A 14,193-nucleotide genomic window follows, 5' to 3' on the forward strand; every position below is an offset into this window, starting at 1 on the left:
ATATTTTTTTTTTTAACCTCCTTCCCGTTGGCTGCTTCATATGCCCATCTTCAGGTGCTAGTTTCCTGCTCTCCACTCATTGGCTACTTTTTCTCATTCTGCTTGCAGCTCTGCCTCTCTATTGGTTCCTTTCAAATTTCGACCCTTACTCTCCTGGCAAGCGGCAAACACACACGTCTACTCTTAAGTTTTATTGGTTCGCTGACCCACCTATCTCAATTATACTCCTTGCCCGCAGCACCCGCTCATCACTCACCAGATTACATTTGATTGGAGAAGGAAGTGGGCGCTCCTTGCGGGCCGTAGCCTTGCTGCCCATAGTCGCCCTGAGGCCCGTAGCCACCACCACCACTGCTGGCTGGCTGCCCGTAATCGGGTTGGTAGCCACCCTGAGGCCCGTAGGAGTCCTGGGGCCCATACCCTCCAGGGCCCTGACCATAGCCTGCATCGCCGTAGGTATCCCCAGGTGCTGGTTGCTTCTCGGGGACACCAGGAGGAGCGCGCATGAAAGGTGCAGCCCAGCCTGTCTCCTTGAACACGAACCACAGGTTGCCAACCCAGAGCACCAGATTCAGGAAGCCGAACACCTGCAGGGAGACAAGACGAAGATGTCCTCATCCGCTCAGTGCCTCTGTGGCCTTTGAGGCTGAGCGAACAGTAATGGGCATTTAGCACATAAATCAATGGGCTCTGAAATCCTGACTCCCTGTGAACATCAGTGTACAGAAAAATTTGGGAGTGGGACACTTGTTAGGATTCATATTCCCGGGGATGTTGAACTCTATCAGTATTGACATATATGAATATTTATGGGGCCTGGTGGCACACATCTCCAATCCCAGCAATTGGGAGATGGAGGCTGGAGGATCAGGAGTTCAAGGCTAGCTTTAGCTACGTAGTTTGAGGCCAAAGTAGGCTACATGAGATCCTTGCCTCCAAAAAACTAAAATTTAAATGTTTGCATTTATTTAGGTCTTTTTTTTTTTTTTTTTGAGACAGGGTCTCCTTATAGCCCCAGCTGTCCTGGAACTCACAATGTGGACCAGGCAGGCTTTGAACTCACAGAGATCCTCCTGCCTCTGCCTCCCAAGTGCTGGGATTAAAGGCATGTGCCACCACTGCAGGCGCATATATATTTATTAAATATACATGTTTATTAATGTACAAAATATAGTAAACATATTTTGTAAGATATATGCATTTTTGCTTTTTGAGATAGGGTCTCACTGTGTAGTTCTGGCTAGCTTGAAACTGGCAATGTAGACCAGGCTGGCTTCAAGCTCATAGAGATCCCCCTACTTCTGCTTCCAGAATGCTGGGATTAAAGGCATGCAGCGCCATGCCTGGTTCCATTGTATAAGTATGCATTTTAATGAAATAGATTTTACACATATATGTTTATACAAGTTTTCACATAAACACACATGTATAAAATATAGAAACTGATTTTTTTTTGTTTAAAGATTTTAAAAATTGTGTGTGTGTGTGATGTCATGTGTGTTCTGGTGCCCATGGAGGCCAGAAAAGGTGTTGGGACTCCTTAGAACTGGCGTTCAAAGCAGTTGTGAGCCACTTGCCATAGGTACTGGGAACAGAACTCAGGTCTTTTGGAAGAGAAGCAAGTGCTCTTAACAGCTGAGCCACCTCTCCAGCCTCCTCCTTTTTTTTTTCTTTCTTTTTTTTTTTTTCTTGAGACAAGGTCCTGCCATTTAACTCAGGGTGGCTTGAAGCTCACTATGTAACTCACTCTGGCTTCAAATTAGCTTCTTGAGTGGTGGGTTTACATGTGTGCATCAGCATGCGAGGCTCTAAATATATGCTCGTAAAGAAAACAGTTAAACTGGGTGCGCATGCCTTTAATCCCAACACTCAGGAGGCAGAGGCAGGCAGATCTCTGTGAGTTTGAGGCCAGTCTGGTCTACATAGTGAGAACCTGTTTCATTAAAACAAAACAAAGGGGCTGGAGAGATGGCTCAGCGGTTAAAAGCACTGATTTCTCTTGCAGAGGACCCAGGTTCGATTCCCAGCACCCACATGGCAGCTACAAACTGTCCTTAACTCCAGTTCCAGGGGAATCCGAAGCCTCTTCTGACCTCCATGGCATTGCACGACATGGGTGCACTCACATACATGCAAGCAATACACTCATATACATAAATAAAAAAAATACTAAATAAAATAGTTTTTTAAAAAAACAAAACAAAACAAAACAAAACAAAAAGACAGTTAAAAATTAAAAATAAATATATGGAACTTACATAAAATATTTAAAAACAAAATGCTATATGCCTTTTACTATATGTCATGTCTTCTGAGAACCTTACATTGGTTTACTTAAAGTTCTATGTTTGAATAGGAAGTAAGATCTCCATTTTATTTTATTTTTACTCTTTTTGTTCTTTAAGACAGTCGCCAGGCATGGTGGGCATGCCTTTAATCCCAGCAGTTGGGAGGCAAAGGCAGGTGGATCAAGGCCAGCCTGGGGCTACAAGAAGACCTTGTCTCAAAAAGACCAAAAAAAAAAAAAAAAAAAAAAAAAAGATGGTGCCCCAGTCTGGTCCAGAACTCCTGTGCTCAAGTGGTCTTCTTCTGGCTCCACTTGCTGAGTAGCTGAGACTAAGGCATCACTGCACTTAGCTGATAACTCCATTTTATCTACTTTTAGTTTTTGTTGAAGTTTTTTTTGAGACAGAGTCTCCCTGTAGCCCTAGCTGGCCTGGAACTCACAGAAGTCCGCCTGCCTTTGCCTCCCAAGTGCTGGGATTAAGGGCATGCACCACCATGCTTGGCCCTTGTTGATTTTTATTTTATTCTTTTTTTGTTTTGTTTTGTTGAGACAAGGTATCACGCTGTCCTGGAACTCACTATGTACCCCAGAGTGACCTCAAATTGCACAGCACTCCTCTTGCTTCAGCCTCCCAAGTGCTGGGTTTAGAGGCATGTGCCACCATACTGGTTTGATACTTCCATTTTAAAGCTAAACCCAGTGATTTAAACTACTCAGGGTCTCAGCCAGCAAGAGACAAGAAAGATTTGGAATCTTAGCTTCTGTAATACTAGTATAGGATTTGTTTTACCTTGTGCTAGGCCCTTTCCTAAGCACTTTGCATGTTAGTAATTCAGTGAATACTCAATTTTAGAGCAGGGCCTATCATTAGTCTTCAGTTTACTGGCTCAAAATGAGCTGAAGAGGCTGCAGATCATGGAGCTTGCAAGTGGCAGTATCTGTGTTCAGACCATGTGACTCCAGCCAGTAGGAGGTACCCAAGCAGAGAAACATTCAAGGTACTCTTTCTTTTGCACATAAGAAAACAAGTCCAAAGAGGATACTGAGTTTCAGATTTGACATGATTAGGCTGGACCTAGGATTCAGGTCTCCCTAGCTTAATCTGGTCAAATAGCCTCATGCTTTCCTCGCTTGGGGACAGGCAATATGTGGTATCCTGGTGGTTATAATTGCTATCTCATTCTTCAGTATTCTTCTGTTGGCATGACTCCTCCTGGGAGCCCCTGTGGATCTCCTGATTCCTTTTTACTCTCACTCTATCACCGCCACTCCCCAGATTATGTTTCCCAACCTCCCTCCCCCAGCTTCCTTGGGCTTACCACAGAGGTGTTGAGGCCTGAGGTCACAGGGTCCCTCAGTTCCTTGCATATGTTCCCTGTCTGGCGGCACATACCCATCTGCTTGATAATGTTCTCTGGGTCTGTGGCCATCTTCACATCGGACAGGCCCTTGGCCCAGGCAGATGAGCTAACCAGCCACATGAAGGCGAACACTGCCGTGGCCAGAAAGTCCTAGGCAGAGGAGAGGTAAACATCACTGTGAATGGACTGCTTCATGCTGAGTCCTGAGCCTCTTTATGTTACAAGATTTTGTGGGATGGGATCCCCTAGAGAAGGTCTGCCTCTCTCTTCTGCCCTCCCAGCTCTGAACCGCAGTGTTTTCACCTGAAGGTGGCCCTCTAGGCTTGAACTTGTGAGTGTATGTGACACAGGATGTGGGAGTGTGCTTGTGATGTGTGGGTGTGGATGTTGAGGGAGGAACTCTGTGGGATGTTTCCGAATCTGTGAGAAATGTCTCCACTTTTATCTGCATGTGGGAATTTATGTCATTTTATGTCTGGGATGAGGGTGTGAGAATATAGCTGTGTAGTAATTAGTGTCTGTGTGACAGGATGACATGCATGCCTGTCACAGTGAACCTCAGCACTCCTTCCTTTGATCTAGACTGCATGGTTGTGTGAAAGATGGCAGGGTCAGGTTGTGGGCCAGTCTGGGATTCTGTGTGGGCTGTCAGTGTGTTCCCATGATTGTATGATTTTGTAAGCCTGATGCCCAATGTGGATTCATAGAGACAGTAGCAGCAGCAATGTGGCTGTTGGGCAGCTTGGGAGTTGGTCTGGCCTGTGAGCCGAGTGAGCTGGGTCCCTGAGGCCTCATGTCCCTAGTCACTGCACGCAATCAGCTGTGGGGACTTACCAGCATGGGCCCTTTGTTGTTCTCTCGGTATTTGTTCTGCAGGAAGATGTAGGTGGCCAGGGCCCCCATGGAGTAGAGGAAGGCAAACACAGCCACGGTGACAAAAAATTCAGCTGATGAGGAGTAATCACCAACTAGAAAGACCTTGGTGGTGCCCCCTCGGCAGGTGGGTGCATCAAAGTACACTTGGTGCAGCCTGCAGAGAGAGGTGTGTAGGTGTGGCCCAGCCCCTAAGAATCCTTTCCTCACATTCCCAGACATGGTTCTCCCGGATTCTGATGAGGTCCCGGAAAAGGAGGAAATGATCATTCACAGAACACTTGCAGTGTACCAGTCATATATTGCTGATTTCTGAAAGCATCCTGGTAAGATGGGTGCTATTCATTCCTACCCCAAGCCAGGTACTCTTGCCCCTTAGTTAGTTCTAGAACTTTCGAAGTACTTTCTGACCCTAGGATTTTTGTACTGGCTGTTCTCTTTAATGGGGATGCTCTGCTCTCCCTTTATTGTTTCTTCCCCTTTCGACTAAGATCAAGTGTAGGAATGCTGTTCCCTTAGATATCTTCATCTCATCCCTCTACCTCCTTCAACTGCTCATCTCAACTTCCTGCCTCCCACTGTTTTTCATTTTTTAGTGTTGAAGATTGAATCAAGGACCTTATGCTCTTGCCCAGTCCCTGGATCTCACCATTTACAATTAATTCGAACTATTCTCTCTCAGTATTCCTTAGCCCCCTTCCTTACTTGCTCCATTTTTCTCTGAAGCAGTTATATCAATCTGCCATACCAGGTTTTGCATGTGCATGCGTGTATGTGTGTGTGCAGGAGCATGTGTGTGTATGTTTCTGTGTGTGCAGGTACACATGCTTATGGAAGCCAGAGGTAAATCTAATGTGTTGTTCCTCCACCTTTTTTGTTGAGACAGGGTCTGGCTTGGAACTCACCAAATACACTAGGCTAGCTGGCCAGGGATTCCCAGGGACCACCCCTGTCTGCCTCCCAAGTGCTGGGATTACAAACCTGCACCACCATGTCTGACTTTTTTTTTAAACTTAAAAAAAAATTATTTATTATTTTTATTTTATGTGTATGCGTGTATTGCCTGCCTGTAGGTAAGTGCACCCGTGTTGTGCAATGCCCGAGGAGGTCAGAAGAGGCTACTGGATCCCCTGGAGTTACAGACAGTTGTTAGCTGCCATGTGGGTGCTGGGATTCGAACCCGGGTCTTCTGCAAGAACAACCAGTGTTCTTAACTGCTGAGCCATCTTTCCAGCCCCATCTGACTTTTTTTTTTTAATTTTTTTGGTCTTTTTGAGACAGGGTCTCCCTGTAGCCCAAGCTGTCCTGGAGCTCACTGTGTAGACCAGGTTGGCCTTGAACTCACAGAGATCCACCTGCCTCTGCCTCCCTAGTGCTGGGATTAAAGGTGTGCGCCACCACACCCGGCTCCATCTGACTTTTTAAAATGTGGGTTTTGGGGATCTAACTCAAGTCCTCATGCTTGCAAGGCAACTGTTTTACCAACTGAGCTATCTCCATAGCCCTAGGTTTTGCTTTTACCAGGCTGGCCTTGAACTCACAGAAATTTGCCTGCCTCTGCTTCCCAAGTGCTGGGATTAAAGGTGTGTGCCACCAAGCCCAGCCGGTTTTGCTTTTTTTAACTTCACTTATTACAATGGGTCAGGGCTTTTTCCTCTGTTTTGTTCAATGATGGATCCTGAGGGTTTGGAACAGTGCTGGCACTTAGTACGTGTTCAAGCAGTGTTTATGGAGTGAAATGCACAGAGGTGGAAACAGGCTCAGAGAAGTGCATTAGCTTGTATAAAGTCATGCTGCTAGCTGGGGAGCGGCAGTCAGTGTCTGAACCCTGTTTCTTGCTACATCATATTGATGCTTCTCCTTATTCCACTTGCAGTCCCTGAGAGAAAAAAACACACATTTGCAGAACAGAGAAACCCAATAGCTGTGAAATAGGAAATGACAGACTGGAGGGTAGAAGGGATCTTGGAACAGAATATGTGTATGAGGGGCAATCTGGGAAGGTGACTTATGACAAAGGCCTTTCCTGTGGGTGGATGGAGGAGGGGCTCACGTGTATGCAGATTGTGTGTGGGGAATGGAACTGGAGTAGGGGCCCACAGCTCTGGCTTCAGGTTAGGGGGGGCAAATGATACTGGTGTCCTTGTATAGTAGAGATTCTTTGGAAAGGGGCTTACATTTAGATAATCTAATAATTGTCCCATTTAGTGGCATCCCACCAGCAATTCTCTAAAGTGGGCAGTGTTATTATGCCCATTTTACAGCTGAACAAATGGAGAGTTAGCATGGTTAAGCTATTCGCCCAAGGCTGTTCAAGTTGTTGAATTTGGGTATGAGTTTGTTTCTGGTGTGCTGGATTGCGAGACAGAATGTACAGTGGGGAGTGAGGGGTCCTTAGAGGGGGAATCAAGACAAAGCCATTTTTTTCTGGGATACTAGTGGCTTCTTCACACCAGCAGCAGTGAGCATGGGAGGTGCTGGGGGAATTTATAGGGGGCTTTTTTGATCTTATGGATTCACAAAGGGCTGGCTGGCTCCATGCTGCCAACTACCTACCCTTCCTTCTGCAAGTTCTTTCTCCCATCCTCCTCATCACCCCCCTCATTTGATGTACTAGGAATGGAACCCAGGGTATGCTAGACAAGTGTCCCACCATTGAGCTACATCCTTAGTCTCCAAACTCTTTCCCCTGGTTTATGTGAGCCTGGGGACCCCTGACTGTTCCTCAATCAGCCATACTCTCCTTCCAGCCTGTTTCTACCATTGCTCAGGGCCTGAGCTGACTTCCCTTTCCCTACTGTGTGATCTCTTGGGCCTCCATTTGCCTTTGGTGCTCCCCAATTCCCAGCTTCCAACTTAGTGCCCGACTCTTTCCTGAGTTCCTAAATCCGAATTCTTGTACTTATTTAACAGACTCACAGAGCATTTCTTGTGTTCCAGACACTGCACTGAACACTTTACAAGTATTAACTCAGTGAAGACTTCCCACTACCTTGTGGGGTTGGTATCAGAGTTACCCTGTTTACAAATGAGGAAGTTGAGACTCAAATGGTTATGTGATTTGGCTCAGTAGTAGAGGAAAGTCAAATGAAAGTGTGCTTCTATGTCTGCCTCCACACCCTCAAAAGGTAGCAGCCCTGCCAGCTTGTGTACCTAGAACCTAGCACAGTGCCTGGCACACAGTAGAGGCTCGATAAACATCAGAATTGCCATGGTTGCCATATCTAGGCAGCAGTCCCCCTTTTCTTCTCTATTAAATCTCCTGCATGAGGATCTGCTCCAAAATTTTCTCTGCATCTGCATTTATCCTCTTTGTTTGCTATAATGTAGACCCAGAGGATAGGGAACCTGGTCTACTTTAGTCATTGTTATGCTCCAGCACTTTGAGAAGCAAATAATGTTGACTATTATTATTATTATTTTAAAACACTTTTTGCAATTTATTGCATTTCATTTATTTAGTGTGTGCATGTATGTGTGTGTGGATGCATGTGTGCCACAGCACACCTGTAGCAGTCAGTGGACAACTTACAGGAAGCCTGTTCTCTCCTTCCACCAGGTGGTTCTTGGGGATCAACTTCAGGTTGTCAGGCTTGGAGGCAAGTACTTTTACCTGCTGAGCCTTTTCTCTGCCTCCTCTCTCTTTTCCCTTTTGAGACAGGGTCTCATATCTCCAGCTGGCCTGGAACTCGCTATGTAGACCAGGCTGGCCTCAAAATCACAGAGATCCATCTGCCTCTGCCTCCTGAGTGCTGGGATTAAAGGCGTGCGACACCACGCCTGACTTTGCCTCCTCTCTTTTAAAATTTTGAGACAGGATCTCATTATGAATCCCAGGCTGGACTGAAACCACCACGATCCTTCTGGCTTAGCTTCCCAAATGCTGGGATTACAGAAATATACCACCATGACCATCAAATAACATTAATTGAGCATCTACTGCATTAAGGTGTATATGTGTGTGTGTATACACATAGGTTCATCCTCTCTCTCTCTCTCTCTCTCTCTCTCTCTCTCTCTCTCACCTCTGGATGGAACCCAGGGTCTTGCAGATGCTGTGCATATGTACCACCTTTGAGTTACAGTCCTAGCCCTATTTTTTTTTGTCTTTTTTGAGACAGGGTCTCCCTGTAGCCCCAGGTGGCCTGGAACTCACTATGTAGACCAGGCTGGCCTCAAACTCACAGAGATACACCTGCCTTTGCCTCCCGAGTGCTGGGATTAAAGGCATACGCCACCATGCCCAGCCTAGCCCTATTTTTTACTTATGAATTTTCTCTATTGCCTGTCCCCCACCCTTCTGTTCACTAGAATAGAGCCAGAGAGGGTGACAACCTGTGTTTGTCTGTGTCTCACCACATTGCCACAGACATCCAGAATAGTGCCTGGTACAGAACAGGTGCCCAGTGCATGGACACTGATCTTAGTGGCTGTGGCCTTTGAAGTGGGAGCTGTGCAAGAGTCACTGGGAAGGAGGTATTGCTCGACCCACCCCATCTCTGCCTCTCCCAGGTCTCAGGATACCAGGGCAGGTGCACACCTGAAGGGGTACTCGAATTCGACCTCGATGTTGAGGGCACTCTCCGTCTTGTTGGCACACTCCACACTCAGCCGGAGCTCCCCGTTGTAGCTGCCGCATGTGGCAAAGGCGAAGATGGCAAAGACCTTGGGTAGCGGGGAAGGGGTTAGTCACAGTGAGCTTGTAGCATGTGGGAGGGAGTGCCCTCCTCTGGAGACATGGGGGGGGGCAGCACAGACCACAGCAGATGGAGAGATCCCCACCCCCACCCCCTAATCAGGGCCCATCAAGTTCAAGCACAAGCTGATTACAGGGGTGTGGCTGTCTCTTCCTGATTCTATCTCCCTGTATTTCTCTCTGTGTGTCTACCTTTGGGTGCTCTGATCTCTCCTCTCTCTCCCACTACCCTCTTTTCATCTCCTCTCCCCTCTCCTCTTCTCCTCTTGGTCTCACAGTATCTCTATTTCTCTCAGGATCTTTCTATGCTTGTCTTTTTCTATGGGACCTGTCTCCATGCCCCCCCTCCTTCCCCTATCTCCCCTTAGGCCTCTCTTTTTTGCTCTCTGTCGAGTCTATGCCTCTCTCATGATCTATATTCTGTGTCCCTTGTACCTGTTTCTGAATGTTGTTGTCTCTTTTCTCTTCTGAGCAGCTTTCTGTTTCTTTCTCTTCTCTACCACATTTCCTTGCATCTCCCCCCATGTCTGTTTCCCCTTGCATTGCTGTTCTCTGTGGATTGTTCTCTGGCTCTTATCTCTTTCTCTCACCATTTCCATCTCTGTCTCCATCATTCCCTGCCTATCGTTCTCAGTCTCCTTCACTGTCTCTGCTCTGGTTTTTTTTTTTGGCTTTGCATTTCTCTTGAAGCAATCAGCATCAGGCTCCACCTCCCTATCCCCCCACCTCTTACTTCAAGAAGACAGGAGGTAAAACATCACAATTCTGCCACTTCACAACGGGGGTACCCTTGGCTTTATGTGACGTCAGAGTCCATCCGTTTCCTGGCCTCAATCCCTTGGGACCTTACCCTGGAGCCTAATTCTCTCATCCCCTTCCACTCCTATCCATTCCTTGTTCTCTGATCCTCCTCCACCTCTGCTCTTCTGGACCCCATTACCACCCTCCCCCACCCCCGACCGACCCAGACCACACTCACCCACTGTAGCACCTTCACGAAGCCAAGGGGCTCCTTGACCACCCGGAACTGACCCCCAGCCACCAGCTGAGGAGAGAAACAGTGGGGAGGGAATGGGGTTGTGGGGAATAGAGGTGGAGGTGAGGGGCCAGGCTGCCAGGCAATGATCCCTGGGGATGGTGCATGTGACCTCCGGGAAGGGGGGGCATACAAAAAGGGAGTGAGAAGGAGAAAGTGACACCTTGGGGAAGGAGTGACACCAGAATTTTAGAGAAGGCCCCCAGGGCTCAGGAGTGGTGAAATCTGAGGTGATGATGAGTTACATGGCAGAGGAGGTCCAGACTAAGTAGGAAAGGAAGGTCTGAACTGCTTAAAGGTGAATCGGATAGGGAAGAAGGTTGGGTGGAGGGAGTAAGGAAGGAGACTGGGTTCGTTAGAGTGGGGGAGGGGTCTTGAGTGGTGAAGGTGAGTCACAGTGAAGGGGACAGGTCTGCAGTGGTAAAGGTGAGTCAGATGGTGGTGGTGTCTGAGGAGATGGAGATGGGGAGGGGTCGCTACTGATTAAGGAGGGGTCTAGGTTCGGAGGCAGTGAAGAAGAGAGATGGCGGAGAGGGTCTGGACTGATTAAGGTGGGGGAGAGCTGGGGCATGGATTCACTGAATATGCGTTGGAGAAGAGGAGGCTGGGGGTTTTGGAGTGGCAAAATCGGATCGTACCCCTATATCTACTCTGGGGGAAGGGGTGGTCAATCTACCCGGGTGCAGTCTCTTTGGGAGGGGCAAGTGCAAGCCCTCTCCCACCCCGCCCCCACACCTTCTGTCGCTCTATTTCCAAGCTCATCCGCAGCCCCCGAGTCTTTTTTCACTACCCCTTTACCTCTGCCTAGCCCGAGGTTCCCTCTTTCTCCCCTCCAGGTCACAAGTACTGATGGGGCATCAGGCGGCCTCTACTGCGGCAAAGGGCGCACTCCTTTTCTCCACCTCCGCTACCTCCCGTCTCCTGCCCGAGACTCCCGGTCCCAGCCCCAACGACCCCGTCTCTGCTGCCCTGACCACCACCTCTCAGGGTTGGAGGACCAAAGTACCCCGGGCTTCCCGAGCGCAGAGCTCTGTCCACGGTGCTGGAGCGCTTACCTGATTCACCACGTCCATGTCTGCCAGCAGCAGCATCAGCAATGCAGGGGGCGGGAGGTGCCTGGTAGCAAGGGCGGGCACGGGGCGCGGCGGGGGCGGTGCATGATCGTTGGAAGAGCCCAGGCGGCGGCAGCCCCGCCCCCCGCCCCCTTCCGCTGCGCATGCGTACTGGCGTACCGCAACTGGTTTCCCTTGTAGCCCGCCGCCATTCCATCTGGAACATTTTCCTTTCAGAAAACACAGACAGGAGGACCGCTCGGTTTTACAGGGTGACATTTTGCCATTCCTTGTGCTGTGTTTGTTACGTGGGTTCACTCATTTAATCCCTATGTAGTAGTGACTATTAGTCCTGTTTTTGCAGATAAGGAAAATGAGTCCCCAGAGAGATTGAATTGCACAAGGTCACACAGCTAGTAATTAACAGTGCTGAGTCCCTGCAGTTTCAGCGTCTCTGCTGTTTAAACCTAGTTCAAGGTCTTGACGATTCCTTTTGGAAAATATGCATTTTTAAGCACATTTCCAAACTCCAACCATCTCTCCAATTTCCCTCTTCTTGGTCAGATTCTTTCCTACTCTAACATCACACTTTACCCTCTATTCTTCAGTCCTCTTTTTAATATTACATTTATTTACTGTGTGTCAGCGCCCCCTTATGTTTAGAGACATGTTACTATATGTTACTATACTATGTAGCCCAGGCTGGTCTCCCAATTCAGAGATCTGCCTGTCTCTGCCTCCCAAATGCTGAGATTAAAGATGTACATCACCACTCCTGGCCTTCAGTCCTTTATTTATTATCATTATCATTATTATTATTTTTTTTTTTGTATTTTTGAGACAGTCTCCCTGTAGTCCCAGCTGGCCTGGAACTCCATATGTAGACCAGGCTGGCCTCGAACTTGTAGAGATCTGCCTGCCTCCGGCTCCCCAGCGCTGGCATTAAAGGCCTGCACCATCATGCCTGGCTGTTACTTGTTTTTTTTTGAGACAGGGTTTTACTATGTAGCTCTGGCTGGCCTGGAACTCGCTATGTAGACCAGATGAAAAGTGTACAGCACTCTGTGTGTGTGTGTGTGTGTGTGTGTGTGTGTATCACCACACATGCGAGTGGAGGTGAGAGGACAACTTGCAGGAGTCAGTTTATCTCTTTCCACCATGTGCACAGGGTTTCACATAGCCCAGGCTGGCCTTGAACTCCAAGTGCAGCTAAAGATGACCTTGAACTTCCGATCCTTCTCCCTCCATCTCCCAAATGGTGAGATTATTGGCTTGTGCCACCATGCCAACTGGGGCTTTTGTATCTAATTTTTTTCATTTATTTATTTATTTATTTATTTATTTATTTATTTATTTATTTGTGTGTGTGTGTGTGTGTATGTGCATATGTGTGCATGTAGAGGTCAGAGGACAGCTTGTGGGAGTTGGTTCTTTCCTACCATATGGATCCTGGGGATCAAACTCAGGTTGACAGTCTTGGCGGCAAGCACCTTTACCTACTGAGCCATCTTACCAGGCTCTATACTTCATTTTTTTTTGGTGTTTTTGAGACAAGGTTTCCCTGTAGCCCCAGCTGGCCTGGAACTCACTATATAGACCAGGTTGGCCTTGAACTCACAGAGATCTGCCTGCCTCTGCCTCCTGAGTGCTGGGATTAAAGGCGTGTGCCATCACGCCCGGCCCTATACTTCATTTTTAAAACACAAATATGTAATAGATACTTCCCAGTTGTTAGATTTTTGGCACTCAGGTGCTTGAATCTTATTTATAATATTCATTCCTATTTTATCTTGGATATGTAAAAAGCTTTATTTTTATGTATTTTATTTATTATTTTTATTTTTTATGTGTATGAATGTATTGTTTACATGTATGAAAGTGCATCCGTGTCGTCCAGTGTCTGCAGAGGTAAGAAGAGGGCATCAGATTCCCCTGGAACTGGAGTTACAGATGGTTGTAAGCTCCCATGTGGGGCTGGAATCAAACCTGGGTCCTCTGCAAGAGCAACCAGTGCTCTTAACTGCTGAACTGTCTCTCCATCCCCATTTAAAATGCTTTAAAATGCTATGTATACAGTTGTCATACTGATTATACATGATAATCACTGTAATGCACTTAGCACAGGGCCCAAGAAATGGTTTATTTGACCTCTTTCATTACCTTAAATTTCATTGACTTCTCACCATCTCCTCTGTCACCCCTGCTCCTAAGGTGACCATTGTTTTTGCCAATTTTAGTATCTCTAGTCTCTTCCTCTTTTTCTGTTTTCAGCACACCATTTGAACATCTATTTAAAATGCATAGTTAACTATGTCACTGCCCTACTCCATTCCCTCCCATGGTTCCCTATGCTTTTAGAAAAAAAAAAATCAGGGCCTGGAGAGATGGCTCAGCGATTAAGAACGCTGGTTGTTCTTGCAGAAGACCCAGGTTCGAATCCCAGCACCCACATGGCAGCTAACAACTGTCCGTAACTCCAGTCCCAGGGGATCTGACAGCCTCTTCTGACCTCCATGGGTATTGCACGATACGGGTGCACTTGCCTACATGCAGGCAATATACGCATACACATAAAATAAAAATAATAAATAAAATTCAAAAAAATCACACAGCCAGGCATGGTAGCACATGCTTTTAATCCCAGCACTTGGGAGGCAGAGGCAGGTGGATCTCTATGAGTTCAAGGCCAGCCTGGTCTACATAGTTCCAGGCCAGCTGGGGCTACAAAGAAATCCTGTCTCAAAAAAGACCAAAATAAATAAATAAATAGAAAAAAAAATCATCCATCTTAGAATGTGGCATTCATGACTCATCATGATCTGGCCTCAGGTGACTTGTCCAGTCTCAGCTCTCCATAGTCTGTATTCACTCTCTACACCTTCCCAATG

At 47.2% G+C, this 14,193-nt stretch overlaps 1 protein-coding gene across 1 annotated transcript in view; it reads right to left on the reverse strand.

Moving 5' to 3' along the window:
- Syp (synaptophysin) overlaps positions 1–11,452 on the reverse strand; it is a 15,085-nt gene extending 3,633 nt beyond the window's left edge. The window contains exons 1-6 of the mRNA XM_008842596.2: positions 11,309–11,452; positions 10,197–10,262; positions 9,062–9,186; positions 4,483–4,678; positions 3,607–3,798; positions 257–587 (exon numbers count right to left, since the gene is read on the reverse strand). Coding sequence (XP_008840818.1) covers positions 261–587; positions 3,607–3,798; positions 4,483–4,678; positions 9,062–9,186; positions 10,197–10,262; positions 11,309–11,344 — 942 coding nt within the window. The 5' untranslated portion in view covers positions 11,345–11,452 and the 3' untranslated portion in view covers positions 257–260. The remainder of the gene's footprint in view (positions 1–256; positions 588–3,606; positions 3,799–4,482; positions 4,679–9,061; positions 9,187–10,196; positions 10,263–11,308) is intronic.
- Between the last annotated feature and the right edge of the window lie 2,741 nt (positions 11,453–14,193).

Source organism: Nannospalax galili, unplaced genomic scaffold (genome assembly GCF_000622305.1).
Source record: "Nannospalax galili isolate Female #2095 unplaced genomic scaffold, S.galili_v1.0 scaffold741, whole genome shotgun sequence".
In the NCBI taxonomy this organism is placed as follows: Eukaryota; Metazoa; Chordata; class Mammalia; order Rodentia; family Spalacidae; genus Nannospalax; species Nannospalax galili.